Source organism: Podarcis erhardii (assembly GCF_964252035.2).
Source record: "Podarcis erhardii genome assembly, chromosome: 13".
NCBI lineage: Eukaryota > Metazoa > Chordata > Lepidosauria > Squamata > Lacertidae > Podarcis > Podarcis erhardii.
This window is the reverse complement of record NC_138502.1, coordinates 20,641,611-20,665,962: the sequence shown is the minus strand read 5'-3', so window position 1 is coordinate 20,665,962 and position 24,352 is coordinate 20,641,611. Positions and strand designations below refer to the sequence as shown.

The window sequence follows — 24,352 nt, the reverse complement described above, 5'->3', positions numbered from 1 at the left end:
ACCCCACAAGACGTGGCACAAGCACACCATTTTAATGGCAATGCCCATCAACTGGGGTGGGTGAAGAAGGCTCCAAAATTTTATAGGAGGGGGGCGAAGAGACCTCTGGCCCTAGGAATTGGCTCCTATGAGGATAAGAACTTGTATCAGAATACCAAAATCCATTTCATGGGAGGGAAGGGGGCAGTCAGAGAGGGACGATAGCGCCCCAGGCCATGCACCTGCCACACTCGATTTTTATCATAGGGTGGCTCAGTTTAACAACGATCTCCACCTTTGCGGAGAGGGCAGAGATGACATGCAAAGCAGTTTTAAAACAAACCAGGAAGGACGGTGGAGTGAGAGGGAAACTGGGAAAGTTGACTTGTGTCAGCAGGAGTTGTGTGCGCGTGCATGAGGGGAGAGGGGGCTAGAATCAGACAGGATTGATTCATCCGTCCCCACCCCGCCAAAGCCCTGACTTAGAATGTTAAAACAACTTGACTCACTTTTTCTTGTCCATTTCCTTTATCTTTCCTTTATCCTTTCTTCTCGCTGCCCCGCCCCTCTGTCTGTCTCCTCCAAGTCTCTCTCCCCCCCCCCCCGAAAAAGACACAGTCCGGAGTCACCTTCTATTGGCCAATCGCTCCTGCCTTCTCAGAAGCATCGCCAGAATGGGGAAGTAGCTGTGCGTTCTTCGTGCAACAACGATGTTTTTACTTTCACTTCTTACGCCTTCGCCCGCAGGCATTGTTGAGGGGTCTGCGGAGCGTGATCGGGAGCAGGTAGGAGCGTGCACCCGCAGATGAATCCTCCTGTGTAAGGGGCTTTTCTTTCCGCCCCCGCCCCCTTTTCCTGCCTCCTCTGGCATGCAGGAGGCTGATCCTTGTGCCATGCATTGTCATGCTCAGCTGACGGAGAGGGAGCCTCCCGTCCCTTCTTCCTCGTTCCTCGTGGGCTTCTTTCTTCTTTTGCTTGTGTTTTAAAGATAGATTTAGCCTCCTCGTCTTTCTGCCTTCGTTGCTTGGGAAACTTCGCGTCCTGAAGATCGGGTGGGATTTCAGCTCCACCTTTGACAAGTGCAGGTTTTGTTTTGTTGTTGTTGTTTTTTTAAAAAAGAGGAAGGTGCACAAAGTGCGGGGTGTGGGTGTGTCAATGCATTTCTTCCCCTTAGATGCTTTACGAGTGCATTTTGATACGAAGCAGGAGAGAGGACGGCTTGGGGACAGGATTGGGCATAAAAACATCGAAGTGAACGTTTAGGGATCATTTCGGTGTTATTGCAATGTTAAGAAAGCTTCGTGCTGCACTGTTCTCTTTGCCTTACCTCCTAGTCCCGGGTTAGACAACTTGGTGCCTACAATTCCAATAATTCCTGACCAGTAATTTATACTGGCTGGGGCAGATGGGGGTTGTAGTTTAAATTATCTGGAGGGCATGTCAGACATTGGCTATCCATGACCTGTTAAGTGGGCTTATAGCATTGGTGCCTGCGTCTCCAATTCCTTGGTTCAATTTGCCTGAAATGTGTCACTTCTAAAAGTTGCTAAGTTAAGCGGTAAAAAGAGGAAGAGAGCCAATTTCTCACCAAACATACCTTTATAGCCATTCTGATCATTACACCAGGGGTGCCAACTTGAATAAAATATTGTGGGGGCCCAGGTAAGCCCCGTTCCACATAACTGATCACATGACACAGTGTGTGTGTGTGTGTGTGTGTGTGTGTGTGTGTGCGCGCGCACACACACACACACTATTTGAATGGGAATGCCCACCAACTTTGAGAGGGTCCGGCCCCCTCAAATATTTTATTGTGGGGGCTGAAGTCCCCACAAACCCTAGGGGTTGGTTCCTATACTTTGTACCCATTATAGTCAATGAAGGGCTAGCAGAAATGATAAATGGCAACCTTCCCTCCTCCCTTGAAATTCTAGTTGCTTTATGTTTTTACTGTAAACTGCCTCGGTAATATTTGTATCAACGTTGGTATGGAAATCCAGTGAATAAATGAAGGGTATTATCTCAAGGAAAGGCAGGGCTCACCTTCAAGCACACATTTCTAGCTCTACTCCTGTACAAAATGTATCCTATCAGCCTTTTTGCATAGGAAGGCCAATATATGGTGTCCTATGCATGTCTTCTGTGTGTCAGTGATCATAGTAGTATCTGTAGAGTTGGAAGGTACCTCAAGGATTAATTAGTCCAACCCCCCGCAAAATCAGGAATCCTGTTCACATCTATCCCTGGGTGGGCTTGAACCACCAACCTTCTGGTTAAGAACCAGACACACTGACTCATTGAGCCATTTCGTAAATGCTCACAGACACTGTGGGTTGGATACAAAGAAAGTTCAAGCTACTCTGTAGTCCTGTTGAAATCAATGGCCATGGCTTGACTTTATATTCCATTGGGACAAAAGTGTAGCTAACTTAACCTCTGGATCCAGCCTGATGTTCTTGCTTTGGATGCTGTGAGGTTAGGTGCTGGCAGTGAAGGTAACAGTTCTGGGCTTAACACTTTAGGTGTCCCTGATTCAAATTAAGCTGAAGACTGAGAGGAAGTAGGTGTAGATCCTCTTTCCAAAATTAGAGTTCCTCAGACACATATAGCTTCGCACTAGCGCATTGTTCCATATGCAAAAGATACTTGGCTAGTTCAGTCTCCAGCAGGGCTGAAAAAAATTCCCTGCCAGAGACCTTGGAGAGCTGATGCTGGTTGATATCAATATGAGCTAGATGTATCCATGGTCTAACTTGGTATAATGAAGCTTCCTTGTTTGTTTATATCCTTAAGGGATGAAAATCCTGTTCTTGCTCAGTTATTCCCATTTCATCACTAAAGAGAATACCTCCATCCCCAAGTAGAGGTTGGTTCCTCCCTCCCTTTCTCCATGAAGACAACATCCTCCTCCCTGAGTAGAGGTCCATCCCTCCCTTCCTCCTTTCCCAGATAAAGTCTGCTATTTATACCTCCTATACTAACAGAGAGAATAACTCAGCAACAATGCCCAATAACTTAAAGGCTGCCAACACCCTTTATTGTTGCTACTGAGGTTTAATGACCAGAGCCACTGTAGTGTACTGGTGTCTGACTAAGACTGTAATTTCAAACCCAGTCATCTGGGGATAACTTGATGGCACAATTCACGGGTTGGATCAGATTGTAAGATACTGAGCTGTATTGCAGGGAGCCAAAATCCCTCAGTCACAACTTGCTAGTTGGCTTTAGGCATGTCACTCTCTTTCATCCTTGACCCCTGGTTCTCCTACAATATAACAGTGCAATAATTTGGAGCATACCTTTGGGAGTATGGAGAGTGCTGATGACTTTCTGTGTAGATTTTGCACCTCTAAACAGAAAGAGGGAGAGAAACTCTGCATATGTGCAGTGAATGGGTAAAATACGGTGACTGGCCTGAAAGGACAAATTATTATTATAATAATGTATTTATTTATACCCTGCCATTTCACCTTACAGCTTGGCCCTGTGGCCATGGGTGCCATGCAGTGTGCATGGCCCTGGCACTGGAATTTGTGGGTGCCCGGCCCCTTCATGGGGGATTTTGTGGGTGCTCAGGCACATAGGGCCCCAGGGAGCTGGCACCTATGTGGCTTACAGATAAAAACTATAATCACTTTAAACTCAGGAAAAACGATCATTACAATGATTAATAATAATAATAATAATAATAATAATAATAATAATAATAGAATTAATTGTATATACAGATATAAAATCTATTTAAAACATTCAAATAATTACAATAAAAAACAGCACAGCACCAGCCCTTTCCATAAAAGCTGTCAATTCCCAAAAGCCTGTGGGAACAAAAGGGTATTCACATGTCAGCAGCAGGACAACAAGGAGGGAGCCAGCCTAGCTTGTCCAGGAAGGGAGATCCAAAATCTGGGAGAAGTCACCAAGAAGGCCTCTTCCCATGTCCCCAACCAAGTGTGCCAGAGATGCTGGCAGGACTAAGAAAAAGACTTCCCTTGAAAATCTCTGAACCCAGGCAGGTTCATATAAGAGAATATGGTATTTCAGATAGCTTGGATCTAAGCCTTGTACAGCATTATAGGTCACAGCCAGCACTTTGAGTTGTCCTTAGAAGCAGACCGCCTTAGCAAGGGAGTCATATGCTCCCTATAATGAGCCCCAGTCAACAAACTGGCTGCAGCTCTTTGAGCAAGTTGAAGTTTCTGAGCATTTTTGAAAGGCAGCCCCACACAGAACGGGTTATAGTAATACAAACAGGATGTAACTAAGGCGTATGCTGCTGTGGCCAAATCAGACATCTGAAGGAACGGGCACCTCAAGGAACCCTCAAGGAGAAGGTTGCACAAGTCTTGAAGGCCTGCATGCTGTACTGTTAGTAAATATCCGCAAGAGAGAGAGAGCAATTAGGTAATCTGCCAACGTTCTTCCACTTAATGAAGGAAACCACAATAATTTTAAGGAAATTAAAGGGCAAGATCACCGAGTTAATGTGTGTGCAGTGAATTCTCTAACGTTCAATAAATGTGCCTTTGGTCATTTTTGCACAGGGTTGGAATTTAATTATAAAGTGCCACTTTTGATGGTGCAAACTGATTGCAGGGGCTCCCATGCATGTGTGGAGCTTTCATATTTGAAATGGCTTCCTGGCTCAGTTGGTTAGAGTGTGGTGCTGATAATGCCAAGGTTGCTGGTTTGACAGTTGCATATTCTTGCATTGCAGGGGGTTGGACTAGATGATCCTCAGGGTCCCTTCCAACTCTATAATTCTAGGACAGTCCTCCATGTGCAGGTTTTTGTACAGGGAAGCTGCTCTCTCCACTGGAAGTAAAGGTCACATAACCTGATGCATAAGTGCCTCTGAGCACATGCAGATCTTTACATCCAGCGGCAAAGAGTTTTCTGCATCCTTTGGAGAAGATGCCCGGTATCTTATTTCAGAAGTTGGCAAACTGAGCAGAAGAAATATTGTGAATTTAAACCACCACCAAGGAGGATTTCCTCTGCCCCTATCTCTTGCCCACTCATACCTGGTTCTCTCAGACATTCATGCAAGCCCAGTTTTGCACCAGGCAGCATTTAAACCAAGAGAACAAAACAAAGAAGTGCCTAACTTATCTTTGCCATCTGTTTCCTCGCCTCCGACACAGTTTCTCCTCATCTCTTTTTAATGCAGAGGCTTGCATGACTGCTCCATTAATTCAAGGGCATTTTCAGGTCTTTCCCTATATCTAGGTGGGTCTCTGCAACCTGGTGCCCTCCAAACAATCTACCCCAATGCTGGTGCTAATGGGAGTTGTACTGCAATACAAAATATTTGCTAGTGTTCAGTGCTTATCCCTGTGCCACCATTTGGCCAAACAGGCAGGGTTGGTCAAATAAAAAACACGAGGGCCACATGCAGCCCTTAAGATCCTCAATCTATGGCCTTTAAAACTGTGTTGTTGTTTGTTGTTGTTGCTACAGTAGTACAGTCATACCTTGGTTCTCGAACACCTTGGTACTCATACGTTTTGGCTCCCGAACGCCTCAAACCCAGAAGTGTTCCAGTCAGGGGTGGAGGAAGGGGGGGTGAGGTGGGGGTGGAGGTCTGCCCCGGGTGTCACCACTGAGGGGAGTGACAAAATGCCAGGCAGCAGTCAGCATGGGGCCTGTAGCGCACCCGAGCCATGCATCTCTCCTGGGAGTGGCACAGTGGCTTGGGTGCCCGCAGGCTCCGCTCTGCCCCAAACAGTCCAGCTGTAAGGCAGCTGAGTGGGAGGAGGCAGGCAGACTCCTTGGAGGCCCCATGGAGCTTTCTGCCCAGGCTCGCCCCGCCCTGTGGGTTGCTGCCCCCACCTCTGGGCCCAGGGCATACACACCGCCCCAGGTGCCCAATTGGCTTTCTCTGCTGCTTGTTCTGGTTTGCAAATGTTTTTCGGAAGCCAAACATCCAACACAGCTTCCGCTTGAGTGCAGGAAGCTCTTGCAGCCCATTGGAAGCTACAGTTTGGTTTTCGAATGGTTTTGGGACTCCCAGAATGGATTAAGTTCAAGAACCAAGGTACCACTGTATGTATTTTTTCTGTAGATCTCAGGTCGGTTTACAACATAAAATGACAATATAAAAAACAATCATAGAATAGCTTTGGAGTAGATTTTTCTCACTTCTGCTTCTCTGTGTAGGCATGCTTGTCTAGATTAGCCTGATAACTACAGGAAAGGTGCCTCAGTTGGAGCTTCATTACAATCTGACAAGTTTTGGCAATAAGTTAATAATGAATTTGTGAAAAATGGAGTGGATGGGAAGTTATATGTAAAGTAAGAAGATATTCTTTATTTTATTATATTAGGGTTTTCCCCCTTTTAGTTGATTTGCTTTATAATTTTGTATTAATGGATGATGAAGAATCTTTCTTTTGTTTATTTGAATTAAGCAAATAAAATTTTAAAAACAGAAAAAGAAAAAGAAAACTACTACAGGAAGGGTGCCTCAGTTGGAGCTTCATTACGACTTAAAAGATTAAAGTTGGTAGTTTGTGGAGTTGATATCTCTAACCGCCAGCCTGTTGTGAGCAACACCCTTACAGCAGAGACTTCCTGAAACGTTTTTGGCCCACTGGTAGATTATTCAGTCTGGGAGAGCAGCATACACACAAACATATCATCAGCTTCAGCCTCCGCCATCCTCCATTTCATTTTATTCAGTTTGTTTTTTTCATGACATTTAAAAAGAAAAAAGAAAATTCTTCCTTCGAGGAGTTCAAGGCAACAGCTGTAGTTCTCCCACCTGCCCATTTTACCCTCACAGCATCTTTGTAAGGTAGGTTGGATGTGATTGGCACTTCATAGATGAGTGGCGATTTGAACTTCGCTCTCCCTGGCCCCATCCTTTAAGTTGCACCTGTATAAATGCCTTCTGTATCCCCAAACACAGAAGTGACTCCATTGGATCCTATGTAACGCCATCGTTTTGAGCTGATGGTTCACACTTTCATACTCGCCGCATGATGACTTACAAGTGTAAGATGATTATAATGATGGCAGGCCAGACATGACAAGTAAATAGGAAAAAATATACCTATGTAGTACCTGCAGCTAAATATTGCAACATGGAGTGCTTTTGTTCAGAATTCTAGTGACTCCAGTCCATTTTCTCTTTCTCTAAATAGTCTGCATGCCATGGCTACTTAGCATTGGGCTGTTTGTGGGGGTTCACCCTCCCCTTTAAGTTTCCCCCTTATTTCTTCTACCTTGGCAAACCTTTGGGTTTTCCCAAGTCTCTTACTCTCTTTCTTTTACATGTGGGTGGCATCCCCCCCCCCCCATGCTAAAAGTGTGACATTTACTGTAACAGCTTCGTGGTGAGTAGCTGCACCTTTTTTTCTTAAAAAACAAAAACACTGGGAGGAGAAGTATGTACATCACTTTGAGTTCCTTGGAGGAAAAGTGGGATAGAAATGTAATAAATGAATAATGAAATAAATAATTATTGCATCCCAAATAAGGTGAAAGAGGGGGATCTCCATGTGTTTTAGTGATCTCCTATGCACCCTTACCACCTCCTGCTGCTGCTCCTTTGTTTCTCTATTCCTTACATTACACCAGAGGATACTGAGGAAAGGAAGCACTGGCTAACAGTAACACTATCTTTTTGTTCTAGGAGCAGGGAAGGTTATACTGTGGGAGGCTGCCAGCATCATCCTATCCCCAGGATGGGAAACACAAATACTAAACCGTGAGTTGGCTCTTGTTTAGCTATTCTCCTCACCCACCCACCAACCCTACTAGAAAAGAAGAAGAGTTTGGACTTGATATCCCACCTTTTACTCTCCTTAAGGAGTCTCAAAACGGCTAACATTCTCCTTTCCCTTCCTCCCCCACAACAAACACTCTGTGAGGTGAGTGAGGCTGAGAGACTTCAGAGAAGTGTGACTAGCCCAAGGTCACCTAGAAGCTGCATATGGAGGAGCAGGGAAGCGAACCCAGTTCATCATATTACAAGTTCACTGCTCTTAACCACTACACCACACTGGCTCTACCAGGAAAGAAAAAGCAGTGGCGTAGCGTGGGTTGTCAGCACCCGGGGCAAGGCAAGTAATTTGCGCCCCCTAACCCGTGGATTTGCACCCCCTAACCCTAACCCCCAGATGTTGCGCCCGGTGCGGCTGCCCCCCCCCGCACCCCCCACGCTACGCCACTGAGAAAAAGAAATGCATGTCTTAGGGAATGATGTCTGAAAGAATCAGCACAATATCTAGATTTGATTCAACCTTTTTCCCCCCATGATTATTACTGCCACTGTAGCATAGGAATGAGAGTGTCAGACTGGGACTGGGGAAACCCAGAGTCAAATCCCTAATCATCCTTGTCCTTTGATGGGTGGACAGCAGATCAATCACTATCTGCCTAGGCCAGTGGTTGCGAACCTATGGCACAGGTGCCAGAGTGGGCATGCAGAGCCCTCTCTGTTGGCACGTGCCATCATGCCAGCAGTGCTGTTTGGGGTTTTCAAATTGGGCAGCCACTTCCCCCCATGCCTCCTTGTGAGTAAACCACTCCCCCCCCCGGCAGCAGCTTAGAGGCAGTTTACCTCCACAAAGCAGCTGTATTCCTGCCCCACCCCCAGCAATTGGTGGGATTTTTTGCAGCCAGCAGGCTGTAGTTCCTGTGATTGGTGACTTTGTCAAGGGTTTTTGTTGATTGGTTGCTGCCTGCGATCCTTGAGACTATGTGTTGTTTCTGCTCTGTGTGCCATAGGAAGCGTTTATAATGTGTGAGAGTGTTTTTCTCCCCCCCCCAAAAAAAACTGTGTCCCAAGCCCCCCCAAAGAGCTCAACAACTCAGGGCAGCCCCCCAGCTCATTTTATTATGGTATGTGAATTATCATCCCATATTAAATTGCTATGTTGGCACTTTATGATAAATTAGTAGGTTTTGGGTTGCAGTTTGGGCACTATATCTCCAAAAGGTTTGCCACCACTGGCCTAGGGAATGGTACAGAGTTGTTGAGAGGATAAAAGTGGGTTGAGTTGGGACACCTTGACTTCACTGGAATCACTGGTGAGTTCTAAGTGTAATAATACTATGATGGGCACATCGCTGCTAAGATGTCTTTAGTTCAAGGGACAATTCTTCTTCTTCTTCTTCTTCTTCTTCTTCTTCTTCTTCTTCTTCTTCTTCTTCTTCTTCTTTTGCAGAGGGGAGCATTCCCATGTGTCACTGTAGGACTCAAGTCTCCTGAAGTTCATTTTTGTACCCTTGGTGTGTCCACCTTGGTGTGTGCATAAGGAGTTAACTCCAGGAAGCTTTTTCTATGAGTCATCCTCCTCAGACTGCCTGCCCTGCCCAGAGGCAATCTAAGAACAGGTCTGGGGTTTATAGCTCCTTGTCTAAGCAATAAGCCTTAACTGGTGTTTCTCTTTCACTCTCTGTCACAACAAAACTCATAGGCTTCAAAATCTGTAGGGCTACCAGGTAGAGAAATGTTGACAGGTTTACTCACCTACCCCATCACTCTTCCCCATATCAGCCTGCATAAATAGAATTCAGGATCCTCCAATGTCTTGAGAGATGGCATCTCTAGGCTGAAAATCAGGTAGTAAGCCACAGCTGGTGTTTCTTCCCCCTTCCCAATCCTGAGGAAACTTATGGGCCTCAAGATCAGCAGGGTTGCCAGGTGGAAATGAGCAGGTGGATTTGCTTATGTACCCCACCTCTCTTTTCCACAGCAGCTGGCAAAAACAGAATTCAGGGTCCTTCAGAGTCTAAGCAGAAGCCTGATATTCATTGGGAGCACATTGCAAATGGCTTCTTCAACTTTGTTCTTCCAAGAAAGAGCATTCAGCAAGGGGAGGTCACATCCCAGACAATTAACTGAGTGAAATGCGTAAACATGATTACAGTTGGGTTTTAACCAAGGCCTTATTTGTGGACACAGCAGAATGAGGTACTGTCAGAAACCAGAGTTTCACTGTTCAGCTTTGTATTTTATCTGTTTGCTTTTTGCAGGCTGAGCTCACTGGCAAGCCCCACAAAGACATCTGCAGGAGGCATGATCCAGGACCTGAAAGAGGACATAACTTGTTCCATCTGCCTCGAACCCTTTGAAGACCCTGTATCCATTGACTGTGGGCACAATTTCTGCAGGGTCTGCCTCTCTGCCCACTGGAGTGGAACCTCGCGCTATGGGTACCGCTGCCCCGAATGCCGCCATCCCTGCAGCCGGGAGAGGATGATCCCGGACACTCGGCTGCGGAGCCTGGTGGAAAAAATTGGACAGTTGCCTGTAAAAGAGGTGGTTGAGGAGGAACTGGTAAGACCCAATCTGGCTTATATAAGTAACCATCTTATACCGTTTCCACTAGGACACTTGATGCAACATGAAGGGATCACAGCATCAATGCAAGTGCTGGCTGGGGAATCATATTTTGCATTTTCCTAGCTCCTCCTCTAACAATGAGTTTTCCCAATAGAAAATGAATGGTATGAATGCTCACCTCCAAATAGCAATATGCCCTAAAACACCTTAAAATTCTAGCCTGCTGTGGTGAGATTTATTGGTCAAGAAAGGAAGATCTGTATATACAGTGGGTGGCCAACAGTCGTCATGTGCTAGCATGATTTTGGTGCACGGATGCTCAGTTGCCAGCCTGATGTAAAACTGATCATGATTATAAATTGATCTGCTGTGCTTTCTTCTGTGTTGACGTCTCTAAGATGCATGGGGTTGCCAGACTGTGGAGCATCTTCAGATCTGGGTGACCTATCCATCTCCCTTCTCTTTCAGGAGATACTGGAGCCAGGAAAGCCAGTGCAGCTGGTGGGCTTGGATGATGATGGAGATCTCTGCCTGGATGAGGAAGCCTTGAGCCGCTGCTTGGAGCAGGGGCAGGTGAAGAACGCCCCTGTCTGCCTCGTCTCCATTCTTGGGGAGCAACGGCGAGGGAAATCCTTCCTGCTGAACTTTCTTCTGCGGCGGCTTCAGAACCTGGTGAGAACAAATGCATGGGAACTTCTCTCTGTGTGTGTTGTTAGGGGGGGGGGGTCAGTAGGTGATGCTTGCAGAATTTCCATTTGAAAAGGGTCTGACTTGGATGAATGTCCTTCACAGATCATGTTGCCCCATGTCATCTAGGTAATCAGCTGTACAAAATGGGCTTTTGTGCAAGTGCAAGTCAGAGCTGAAATATTATTTATTTTATTTTGTTTATATCCTGACATTTTAAATAAGGGCAGTGTGCATGTGGTCAGCCATCCAGACCCAGACCTGCTTAGCTTTAACAAAGTGGTGACCACATGCACCTTCAAATTATACCCTGGGACACATTTGGGGTCAGAGCAGAGGTTAAGCAGCTTTGTGGACATCTAAGGATATCAGAGGTATAAGAAGATGGATCAGGGCAAAGTTTCATGTAGTCCATCCTGTTTTCACAGTGGCCACCTAGATACTTATGGGAAGCCTTCAAATAGAACCTGAATACAACAGCCCTCTCCCCACTTGCAGTTCTCTACAATTGGTATTTATAGATATACATTGTATGCAGGGCAGATGCTCCAGGTGGATGGGAAGGGCAACCAGAGACACTCTTGCTCTCTTCCACCCTTATGGGCTTTGAACCAGAGAGTGGTATTGTCCTATCTAGCTCAGTACCACATAGCTTGCCTTTCCATCCCCTGTCTTCATGAACATTCTGTGGGTTTAACAAGATCACCATCCTCTGCCTTTCTTCCTTGTTGACAGGAGGCTGAGGACGGATCATGGATGGGTCAGGAAGATGAAGCACTGACGGGTTTTGAATGGCAACCAGGACCTAACACCACCACCAAGGGTGTGTGGATATGGAGTCGGCCATTTTGGGTCCAGAGTGAACATGAAAAGGTAAGAACAGCACAGCACAGGCTGTGAAGGTAACTAGAGAAAGAACAAGAGCAAGAAAGCTTCTCTCCCTCAGTGGAAATCCTGGAAATTCTGGTCATCCCAGCCCCCTGGAGATGTCCTCATGAAATACTTCCATTCCACATAATCTCTGCCCCACACTCCTCGCATCCTGACTCAGCCTTCCCCATCCTGCTGTTCTTTAGATGTTGTGGACTACAGTTCCCATAAGCCTCAGACAGTACTGGAGTCGTGGTCCAAAGTACTAAAATGCCCAGGCAAATGGGAAGGTCTTCTCCTTGCACTGTAGAGCTTATAATGTTAGTACTGGAACTGCAGCCTTGGGGATTGAAGTTGGAGTGACACCACAGAAAAGGCAGAATTCTCCTTGCAGAATTACAACCACCCTGTGAAGTCTGTTAGGCTAAGAGACAGTGACTTTTTTGTGGTTATCTGGTGAGCTTTGTGGCTGAGTGAACTCTGGCCTTCCAGATCATAGTTTGATATTCTAACCATTATACTACACTGCACATCCTCTAAATTCTATGGTGGGCATTTAGATCAGGGCCTCTCTGGAAGATCTCATGACATTGGCAGGTGAGTGTGAGAAGAACTTCATGGGGAATTTGGATCCCAAGACATTTAGGATGTTCAAGGCACATACCACTCACTTGGGCTCAGCAATGGACAAGGAGCCAATATGGCTTACCATCCACAACAGACACATGCCACCTATAAGCTATAAGTAGGTACTTTGGAGCCTGCTGGCCAAACTAATTCCTTTTCTCTCAGGAAACTTCTCCTATGAGAGTCCATTAATATCTTACTGTCCCTTTAGATTGCCATGTTCTTGGTGGACACAGAGGGGTCGATGGATGTGGAAAGAAACGTTGAAGATGGTGTCAAGCTCTCAGCTTTCTCCATGCTGCTCAGCTCCTATCAGGTGGGTTCCTACCAGATCCCTCCTTTCTAGGTGTGCAGTCACTTCTTCCTTCCTGCTGCAAAAGTAAGTTCAGAACATCTTCTGACACCCCTGTTGTTTCTTCCTAGATACTCAATTTAGCCACCATGATGAAGGACCCAGATTTGGAATACCTGGAGGTGAGTAGGATTGTAAAAGGGAAAAGGTGGATTGGGCATTATCCAGGGGAAGGATGAGGAAAATAGTTGGCTGGAATAAAAATACCTGGTTCTCTCCATGTGGGATGGAAAGGTGGGTGGGCAAGATCCAGAATCCCTGAGTTCCCCCAAGTTTCAGGGAAGCAGAAGGCTGGATACATAGAACTGGAAGGGACAAAGTTTCTTTTTGACTAACAGTCCCTGTTAGACAAAAGGCAGGTTTCTGCCCAGCAGAACAATCCATGCAGCCAAAACAGCCTCACACTGCAAGCAGAGAATCCGTGCACTGCCAGAAAATGCTGGAAAAGCAGATGCCAAGAGATGGCTTGAGCAAGCCATGCTGTACACCACAGTGAAAGGCAATAAATCCCTAGGGCACCTTTCCCTGACCTGTAGCTCTCCAGATGTTGTGGATGGAGTTTTTGGACCAAGATTGCTGTGGACTGAGTTTGAATGTTGTTCAATCATGGACCAGTCAAGACTTCCTCAGCTTTGCCTACCTCCAAGGGATATTATGACCATAAAATGAGATGACTCTAACTATTGTTGTGGGGGTGGGGATACAAATGGTGATGTACATAACTAATACCACAATATAATAAATACCATAGCCATAAATTTATCCTGTCTGGTTTTGGCTCCTTGCTTCTGAAGCCCATAGCCTCTTGAGAGGGGAATAGATCTTGTGGGCTGGGCTAAAGGACTAAGTAAACCAGATTTCTTCATTTCCTGGGTGGGTCTCCCACTTCCTCTGCCCACAGATGTTCATGTATGTAGCTGAGACGGTAGGAGGCTCCTGCAGATTAAAGCCCTTTCAGGTAATGCGCACCGGCTGTTCCACTTCCTTCTCTTTGTTCCATTCTCTTTTCCTTCTACGATTGCCATGTTGTTCATGTTCTCCGCCTCGCCAATCTGTCAAAGAGCTCCTTTGTTCCTGGGTTCCCATCGCCTCAGCCACCTCTCCCAGCCTCGTGTTCCTCTGCCTGGCACCCACATCTCTTTTTCTCTCATTTGCAAGCGCCCAATAATTTGCTCTTCCCACTGTTTTTGTTGTTGCTTTTTAAAACACCCCTTTGCATTTCTTTTCAGTCATAAGGAGAGTGTCACAAACCCAAAATAACACCTCTATATGGAATGAAAAAAGGCAAAAATGATATATAATTGGGCAGACATTGATTTGTCCACCCAATTCATATGTAAATCAGCTCTGGGCAATTCTGCCTATCCCAAGGTTGGGAATTTCATTCATGCAAAGGGCCATGCTTCTTTCTAGGTCACTTTCCAGGTGTCACATGCCAATGGTGAGTAGGGCCAGAAGCACACATGAGAAGACCAAGGGACGTGCCTTTTACCTTTGTACTGTAGGCAAGTTTCTGCAGACACTTGCATTCCCCTCTCTGTCCTTAATCTAGGCAAGCAAGAGACGTTATCAGAATGCAAGGAGGGCTCAAAGGAGGGAGTATGGCTTGGGGAGAATCCCATCATTTAAGTATGTGCTGTGTGAAGGCATGCCTCCTTTTCTTTGCCCTGAATCTTCCCATGTTTGGCTTTATTCAGCTTGCAAAGAGAACCCGAGCACAATGGCATTCTCCAGCAGTTGGTATTGCCTGTGATACCTGAGCAGTAGCAATGGTAGCGATTGGTAACTTTATCCTGACCAGGTTGATGGTCGCCGCTGCATCTTCCATAGTTAAAACAATGCTCCATGTGAGGAAAGATTCTCCATTGTTGTTCTGAATTTCACACCGTTCATGGATGACCCTGTGTATTATGAGACAGGAAAAAGAGCATGTCCCTCTCTGTATTACTCAACACCAGGCATTGTTTTCTATGCCTCTGTCATGTTCCCCATTATTCACATTTTTCCTAAGGTAAAAATGCACAAATGCAACCGTTAATAATAATAATAATATTAGCCACCCATCTGTCTGGGTTAACCTGTGCTTCCATTGACAGCGGTGAGTCCAAAAGAACCAGTGGCTATGCATTGTCATATGTGTGGAGGAAAAACTTAAACACGATGCAGTTTCCAAAAATAGACCAGAAGCAATTGTACTTCATCCAGCAGAGCTTTACTGGTGCTGAAGGCAAATGAGCATAAATGGTTACAAATCCAGTACATTCAGGATTGGCACAGTCCATAAAAATCCAGTTGCAGAACTTACAGTACAAAAACTTAACAGTAAACGTACTATGTACAGAACACCACACCAGAAGGAAGAGAGGTAGAAAGAGAAAGTAAAACCCAGGCTCTTTCTGGCCTATATTTATAGTCAGCATAATAAGAGAACCAGTTCAAACCAGCTGTACTCAGCTTCCAGAAGGTATAACCAAAACAATCATGACCCTTCTGCTTGCTTCTCTCACACACAGAAAATTCTAGTAGCTTCTAGAATCCTCTTGTATTAATCAGAATAGGAATGATCTCTACACATCAGATCAATACTTTCTGCACTAAGAAATGCAAACTGGTCCTTTAGTGGCAGTTACTCAGTGCAGATCCAGGGAGACCCCACACCTGCCCTGTCCCCCTAGAAATGTCTGTCTTGTTGGGATTCAATCTCAGTCTGTTAACCACCATCCACCTTCCAACCACCTCCAGACACTCACACAGGACATCCACTGCTTTCACTGGTTCTGATTTAAATGATATATTGTTTGCATCATTTGGGTTGCACTTTTCTGCACAGCCTTACATTATCCCTTTTCAGACTCAGTGCCTGAGCTGGACACAGTATTCAAAGTGTGGTCATTGAAAGGAATTGTGTAAGAGGAATAGAAGCATATTGTAGCTGTAGGAAAAGCAGTTCACATGCTTCGTCTCTCTATTACAGCATCTTGATGTCCTGGTGCGTGACTGGTTCTTCCCACCTGAATTTGGATTCCAGGAGGGACAGAATTACCTCCAAAGTACCATACAGGTAAATGTGACAGTGGAAGCATTGGATGGAGAGCCGTTCTCCAGTTTCTCCATTCCAACCATGTGAGTAAGGTGGTTACCAGGGAGAGGGCCTTTTTGTTGGTGGCACCCCATTTTATAGAATGCCTTCTGAAGGAACACTTGCCTGGTACCCAATCTATGGCCTTTTAGGGTTGAATAGAAGGTCATTTTGTTTATCCAGACCCATTGATTCAGGGATGGGGAATGAGATCCAACTGGTGGGGTGGGTCCTTATCTCATCTACCTTCATGGGCAGCTTGAACTGGTGGGTAGGATCACTCATCTGTCATCACAGTGATGCAGATAACTCATTTTTGTCCACATACTTTGAAGGGCACAGCTTTGTACTTTTCAGGTGCTGTTGATAGGAGATGCCCTTTGGGCCCAGTCACATCTTTACCTACCCCACACCTGGCATCAAATATGATGACAGGTCTAGGGTAAGTGGGCATGGCTTGGCTGAAATGTCCTGGTGGGTGTAACTGGGCCACTGCTTTGATTGCAATAGGCATATTTAAATTCTTGCACCAAGTACTTTCCCCCTTCCTGATTTTCTGTTCTAATTGCTTTTAGCTTCTGGACTTATGTAGGATTCTGGATTTTTATTCCAACTGCTGTTTGTATTAGTTATCATTTGCTCATCGGCTCTATTATTTTTACTGTTGAAGTTATGGCTTGTTGAATGGATTAGAAAACCATGCAGAGATAAAAGTGGCGCCCACCCTGTGGAATGCCCTCCCATCAGATGTCAAGGAAATAAACAACTATCTGACTTTTAGAAGACATCTGAAGGTAGCCTTGCTTAGGGAAGTTTTTAATGTTTGATGTTTCATTCTGTTTTTAATCTTTTGGGAGCTGCCCAGAGTAGCTGGGGAAACCCAGCCGGATGTGTGGGGTATGAATATGAATACAAATATGAATATGAATATATCAATTCAACCCAACTAGCTGCTTTGGAAGAGTGCTTGAGAAGTCCCATTCACAACAAGCCTGGCTCCGGGTGGTTGCTTTTGGATGGCTACATCTAATTCTCTCTCATTCTTTCTCCTCAGAAACTGGATCCCAAAAGGCACCCACGGGCCCTGGAGGCCCTCAGGAGCACCAGCACCCGCTGCTACCTGATGCCCTTCCCTGGCAAGAGGCTGGTGGTGGGAACTGAGGGCACACTTGCAGGTAAGAACCTCTTCTCTTTCCATCATTTCCACAAGTAGCTCCAAATCCAACTCTTGCTCCTCTAATCTGCATTAGCTCTGTGCAGCATGTGAGCTGTTCACTCATTCATCCACTAAGTGGAGCTTTGGTTCCATAATAAACTCCTTTGTTAATCCATAGTGGCGTTTTCTCCTTGCTAGCCAAAGACTTTAAAGAGGAGAAAACTGCTTAATTCTGCTATCTGGCGGCTGGAATTACTGGTTCCCTTTGATGTCCTCATTGTTTCTTTAGTCTGCCCATAGAAAAGAGTACAGCATGTACTACTTAACCCCAAAGCAATAGAAAAGCATTTCCCCACTTCTATCATGTAAAAAAAGAAGAAGTGACGTTTCTTTCATTATTTACCAACCCTTCACTTCAAGGCCCCAGGGTGGGTCGCAAGAACAAACACAAAATGTTAAAAAAAGTTTAAAACAACTTGCAATAACTTGGGTCCTTTAATCCTTCCAGTTTCTCAGGCTTTGGCATCACTTATGCCAAACCTAAATGTGATGCAAACAAATGTTATCTGTCACTTTGATCTACCATTTCTTCTCACTTTCTCCCACCCAGATCTAACTGGGCAGCAGCAGCCTGGATCAGGCTGCAGGAGGGTGGAAGCTACAGCTTCTCATTGCCTAGCCCCAGACCAAGGTAGCTGAACATGTGACATGTCATCAACGCTGACCACTGACCATTCTGACTGGGGTTGATGGGAGCTGGAGTTCAAAAACATCTGGCAGACCCCATGTTACCCATTCCTGGTATTGAATGCAAACCTTTAACCGGAAGGTTGGTGGTTCGAGTCCACCCATGGATGGCAGTGCAGGACGTTGGACTAGATGACCCTCAGGGTCTCTTCCAACTCTACAATTCTGTGGTTCTAAGTTACTGCTCCAAATGCTCTGTTCACGTGCTTTTAGGTTTCTCACTCCTTATATTCAGTGGCGTGGTCAAATGTAAAATTGGGGAGGGCTACTGAACCTTCAGCATCATTCTTTGTGGCCACCAGGGGGAGCAGCTGTTCTGAGAGCATCATTTGTTACAGTTCCTTTGCCTGAATTGCCTGCTTTGTTTTTGTTTCCCCTTCCAGACATGGATAAGGATTTTAGAGATTGCCTGAAGGCTTATGGGAACGACATAGCCAGAACAGCTGTAACGCATGTAAAGAGTGACCAGGAGGGAAGAGCCCTTACAGGGGCACAACTTGCAGCCAAGGTGAAGGTAGGAGATGCAGAATCAAGTCTCTAATCTGGACAGAACATGGAGAATTCCACCTGTTGGATTTCTGCCCATCACACTGCTCTGATAGGCAAAGAAGATGTGCTATGTGCAAAGAGATGGCTTAGGGTAGGCTTATATAAAAGAGTAGAGGCTTTTGGTTCCGCTCTGCCTTAATGGAGGAAGACCCCATGACAGCAGGAGATTGTTGGCAAAGGGAAAACAAGGACGATTGAGGGTAATTATCCTTGCAAATCCTCCCCCCCCACACAGGGATTGGGGGGATGGGGGTAGTTCGTCTTGGTACCTGGCTCTTACTCCGGCATGGAATGTGGGGGGCAAGGAGACGCTGAGTGCAAAAGCACTTTGCCTGCCGAAAACCCCCCTACACTGCCATTAAGAAGTAGAGGCTCTCCTGTTAATTAGAGTTTAATTGCACTAAAGTATAGGCATGTGCTAAAAGAGATTGACCAATAAAAGCATTGCCCTAACATGTACATGTACATATGACAGAAATTTGATCTGTTGGCCCTCTTGTTGTCGGACTCCAAGATCCATCAGCCCCAGCCAATTTGGCCAGTGGTCAGAGATGGTGGGAGCTGTAATCCATAAGCATTGGTGGCAGGGCAGGTGTTCTTCATCCCTGTGTTGCTTTTCAGCAGGTGAAGTTTTTCACAGCCCAGAGCTAAACATTATTGCATGCTAATAGCTGGACACCGTGTGACTGTTAAATGCACAGCTGTAGGGGCTGACTTAAAAGCTGGCCAGTCAAAGTCTAGTTTTTCTCTGAAATGTAACTGTTGCAACACACGGTTGAAGTAAGATTCGGTGTCTGTGTGATGCTGTTTTGGCTATGTGAAGAAAGGCTGGAAGTATGTATGTGTATAGATGGGTGTACTCTTGGAAAAAGAGATACCCACTGGTTCTAATCTAAAAATAATTTAGACCTGGCTGATATTCAATGGGTGGATGTAACTCAGTGGCAGAACATCTGCCTTGAATGCAGGAGGTCCCAGATTCAGTTCTTAGCATCTCCAGGTAAGTCTGGGAGAGACTCCTGCCTGAAGCCTTGGAGAGATGCTGCCAGTCAGTGTAGACAGTACTGAGCCCGATGGACTCTGACTTTGCTACATCCTGTATTAATTAGGAGCATCCATAGCTCAGTGTTAGAGCAACACCTTTGCATACAGAAGATTTGATCTCTAGGTAGGAAAGATTCCTGCCTAAAATCCTGGAGAACCACTGCTGGCCAGCATACAGTACAGACAGTACAGTGGTACTTCGGGTTACAGACGTTTCAGGTTACAGACTCCGCTAACCCGGAAATAGTGCCTTGAGTTAAGAACTTTGCTTCAGGATGTGAACAGAAATCGCACAGCGGCGGTGTGGCGGCAACTGGAGGCCCCATTAGCTAAAGTGGTACCTCAGGTTAAGAACAGTTTCAGGTTAAGAACGGACCTCCAGAACGAATTAAGTACTTAACCCGAGGTACCACTGTACTGAGCTAGATGGACCCAATGGCCTGACTCAGTATAAAGCAGCTTCCTATGTATTTTGGGACAGGGACCAACTCATTTCCATCCCTACCACTCACCTCACTTGCTAAGCTGTACTTCAGGTCTAGTGTAGCCAGTGCTGCTATTGCTAAATTCGAGATATGAGACCTCTCCGTCAGGCACACTGCTGCAATTCAGTGGTGCCGTTGACTCCCTTCAGCATGTCCAAATGTTAGTGTGGGTGTGGCTTGTCCTAGCACACAGGCTGAGCTGCAACTCCACAGCAGTGGAACTTAGGCCATGATGCCAAAGTCAAGATTTGTTTTTTGTTTTTCTCTCCCTTTTTGGGATTTGTCAGTTGCCCTAGCTTGAACTCCATTTCTCTTGTGTTTGTCATTGGTTCTGCTTCTTATGTTTGTTTGTTCTAAATCTCATTGCAATCTTGATATTTTTATTATCCTAGTTGTATTAATTAAATGTTAAGGTCTTTTTAACTGTGAGGTTGCCTTATTAGGGCTGAAAGTCAAAACATTGTTTGTAAAAAAAAGCAAATGAATGTACAAACTCCCAGTGTGGGAAAACAAATGTGATGTACGTGTGAACTGTGAATGTATTTAACTGCAGCACTGTGGCTTCTGACAGTATGTGACTGTCTTTTGGTATGAGGAGACAGTTGTAAACCCCATCCTCAGATGCCACTCCTTTTCTTCTCTCTCCTTTTCAGAATTTCTCCTCTCTGATGAAGAAGTATAAGTTTGGCTTCTCTTCAGTCACTCAGGTATCAAACTTCACTCTCATCATCTGATGTCCATGATCAGCCCTGCTTCTGTTTCCTTGACCAGGCCCCCATATTGCTTGTTGTTTGGCTTACCTGTTTGATCTATTTAAGCAGACACTGCATTTTTGGACACTGCATCCATCAGCCAGGGTATATTTCAATGGCAAATAATACAATAACCTTGCTGAAGCTAAGCAGCTCTGGGTTTGGTTAGTGCTTGGATAGCAGACCACTGGTGTTCATCACTTGATAAATAAAATAAAAACCTTCTTGAGATGGGACTGAGAGGTCAGTGAGTGGGGGGGGGGTTGACAGCTTCTGTTGCTGTGTTATCTATAGGGAAGGGCTGTAATTCAGTGGTAGACTATTCATTATGCATGCAGAAAGTTCAGGGTTCAATCCCTGGCAGCTCCAGGTAAGGCTGGGAGTGACTACTGTCTGAAACCCTGGAGAGCCACTCCCAGTCAGTGAGTACAACACTGAGCCACATGGACCAATGGTTTGCTTGGTGTAAGGCAGTTGCCTCTAGTCCTGTCCATCCCCACAAGGAATATGTCATATGCAAACTGAAGAAGATGGCCAGCACAAGCAGGATTGGTACATGAATGAACACTTACCTTCCTTTGCCTCTTCTGGCAATGGGGTTTGAGGGGACTCAACTGAAAAATGAGAATCTTCCATTCTTTCCTTCCACCCTCCCCAGATGGCCATCACCTTACACAATCTGGACACCCAGGAAAAACTGCGGCAGGAGTTTGCAGAGTTCATCAGAAACCAGGTATGAGCAGAACCAAATCAACAGGTGCGGCTGTGGGTTAAGACAAATGTTGGCAAAGAAGATTTTGAGGAATTTCTGAGGGTTGGATTTGGGAGAAGGAAATAAATGTGCTGTGCAGGTTGTTGGTGGCAGGACATATTTATAATATTGGACCACTGTTGGTTGCACTTTAGGGATAACAGGTGGTGTCGTCTGCAGGATCCATTTGAGAGAACTGCCCAGGAACATTTAAATTTTTAGATGATTTGGATAGGATGTGAAACTCCAGGAGTGACTTTACTTTTGTATGGTAGGCTAGTTTCTGCACACACTCACACATCTCTATCTATCCGATATCCAGGCAAGCACCAGGCATTGCCAGAATTCATGGACACATTACAGCGAGGCAAAACAACAACAAACTCGCAATGAAGGGCTTGAAGTAGGAGTGGTGAGGCCTGTGACTAGCAAAGAGGGGACCTAGCTATGCTTGGGGAAAGTCCCCAAGGGCCAGATAGAAAGGCCTGGAGAGTTACATTTAGCCCCCAGGCCTAAGGTTCCCTATGCGTGCCATATGGTCCTCTGGGAGAAAGGGCATGAGAAATACAATTGTATTACTATGAAGTGGGATTGTCTTGGGTCATGAACTGGCATCTCCTTTCTGTTTCCCTTCCCTCCTACCCAGTTCTGTAACCCTGACACATCTTTTCCTTCTTCCACTCAGGACGAGCTCTGTCGTCCCATGATTGCTGGCCTGCAAGTGACTCCCAAGTCCATGACGCGGCGCCTTCTGAGCAAGCAGTGCGAATTAATGCGGCGGTGTGAGGAGTCTCTGCAGGGTGATGAGCCGGGCCGGACAGAGTCCATCTTGTCGCTGGAGGACCACCTGAAGCACGAAGCTCAAATTTTTAAGGAGCGCTACCACCGTCGCTACAAGTCCCATGCCCTCAAAGCTGGGATGGCAATTGGCGTGGGTGCTGTGGGGTTAGCTGGTGGAGCCATCGGGGCTGGCGTGGCAGCTGCCGTGTTGGCCGCAGAAGCTATTGCACTGAGCACTGGCACTGCCGCTACGTTTGCCATTGGGACCATGGCTGGTGCAAGCACCTTTGCAGTCATTGGGGGTGGTGTGGGGGCTGGCGTGGGGAGCAGCATTGGGGAGAGGAGGACCCAGGAGGCCAAGAATGTGAGTGAAGATGACCCTGAAGGTGAAGAGGAGACCAGCCTCTCAGACGAAAGATGCCTCATTGGGTCACGGAACTCACCTTAGGGTTGACAAAGAGGCAGTCCTATGACCTACAGCTTCCCTGCAAACAAGTGGCAGATCACTGTAGCCTGCACACCTCTCCTTTTCTCATTCAGGCATATCTCCAAGGGTGTGGATGGCGGCAGGGGAATGGATCTTACATACTGTCCTGTAAAACACATTAAGAATTGTTCTCCCTCTCCCTCTCGTGGCTGATTAAGGGATAGCAAAATAGCATGCCCTTAGTGTTCATCAACATGGAGAGGTGACACACTAGTGATGACTTGAGGCCTAGTAATGCGGCCTTCTGATGCTAGGGTGATTGCATTCTCTCTAGTGGTAGGTAAGGGAGCAGTGCTTCCTTCTGTGTCCATTTCCAGCTTCCTTCAGTGCCCAGGACAGGTAGTGCAGAACAGGAGGCCTCTGGAGTATCATGGAACCTTTTGCAGGTTACTTTTGCTCCCAACACCTTTGCTGAGATAATAAGCAGAGCAGAGGGGACGGGGAAATTGGTCCCTTCCTATTTTTTCCTTGGCCTATCTGTAGCACCAGCAACACAAGCTAGGGAGCAGCCTAGTGGCATCCTAGAAGGGCATCCTGGGAGAAACATTACTGCCACCTCTTTAAAGAGGTACATATTGAAAAGTGAGCCCTCACTTTAGCCTCTAGTGTGAAGTCAGGGAATGGAAAGAAGTTATTTTCTTCTTCATGTAGTTAAGCTGCACCCTCTCCCTGCATTTTATTTTAGGTCAAAACCTTTCAGCTGTTACTATGTTCATGGGGGGTTAATCAGTTTCAGCACCCTGCTGATTGTCTCTCAGGTATGCAATGTCAGGTGAGTGAGGGATGCAGTTCCCGATTCTATTGAACAGGAAAGGCTGCTGGGAAATTTGCACTGGTTCATGGGAACAAAGCCTCTCTCATCCTCAGGGAAACCTTCCCATTGATTCTCCATAGTGTATTCTGAAGCGCCCAGAAACTTGATGTTCTGACGCAACACGTTTTAGGAAAGCTAATTCATTGTCAGAAATACTCTATATTCCCGGCATTATATCCAAGTGCCTTGGCTTTGGGGGCTGCTTATTACTTTCGCCTGCCCACCCAGCCTGTCTTGGCTCATGTTTCAGGAAATACATTTATTTATTTCACCTGGCTTGGCTTTGTGTGTGGTTTTTCCACCCCCTTCTTGCTCAGACTGCAGCTCAAGATCCAAACCTGTGTGGTAGGTCTTTCCACCACTGTTTCCTCCCCCTCCCATCTCCCCACCCCCGCTACACACACCAAAAACACAACCAGTTTTATGAGAACACAAAAAGAACACCATATATCCTGGTTCTCAGCCATCACAATGCTGTAGCCTCAGGTGACTTTTGCCTTAATTGCAGGGGACAAAATCCAGATGTGAACAGCCTGGAGTCAAAACAAGCTTATTGGCAGGACACGAGAAGGCTGGGGAAAGCAGTGTTTAGTCTTCATTTCCATCTTCTAAGTTTCCTTTGCAGTTTGGATGGTTACACAGGCCAGCCAGATGTCAAAAGAAGCACACATTTTGAAGAACTAATGCTCTTTTTCTTGGTGCAGGGAGGTTGACCAGTAAAGAAACAACAAATTACCTAAACCTGGGGAGGGGAACCTGTCACTCTCCAGATGTTGCTGTACTAACTCCCATCAGTATGGCCAACAATCAGGGATGACATCTGGAAGGCTACAGATTTTTCACTCCTGGCCTCAAAAAAGCTCCCCCCCCCAAAAAAAACCCAGTTGTATCACTGTCTC

General features: G+C 46.0%; 1 protein-coding gene across 4 annotated transcripts; it reads left to right on the top strand.

Moving 5' to 3' along the window:
• Window positions 1-563: 563 nt before the first annotated feature.
• Window positions 564-23,722, top strand: RNF112 (ring finger protein 112). Of its 4 annotated transcripts, none has more exons than XM_081837091.1 (15): window positions 565-764; window positions 6,688-6,775; window positions 7,616-7,690; window positions 9,964-10,267; window positions 10,742-10,945; window positions 11,696-11,833; window positions 12,669-12,773; window positions 12,881-12,931; window positions 13,711-13,767; window positions 15,784-15,870; window positions 16,943-17,063; window positions 18,175-18,305; window positions 20,523-20,576; window positions 21,280-21,354; window positions 22,058-23,722. In XM_081837091.1, the coding sequence occupies exons 3-15, from the start codon at window positions 7,668-7,670 to the stop codon at window positions 22,598-22,600; spliced, it is 1,893 nt and encodes a 630-aa protein (XP_081693217.1). In that variant the 5' UTR covers window positions 565-764; window positions 6,688-6,775; window positions 7,616-7,667; the 3' UTR covers window positions 22,601-23,722. The 4 variants fall into 4 exon arrangements, with proteins under 4 accessions (XP_081693218.1, XP_081693217.1, XP_081693216.1 ...); XM_081837089.1 differs by lacking the exon at window positions 565-764 and adding an exon at window positions 5,671-6,016; XM_081837090.1 differs by lacking the exon at window positions 6,688-6,775.
• Window positions 23,723-24,352: the final 630 nt, after the last annotated feature.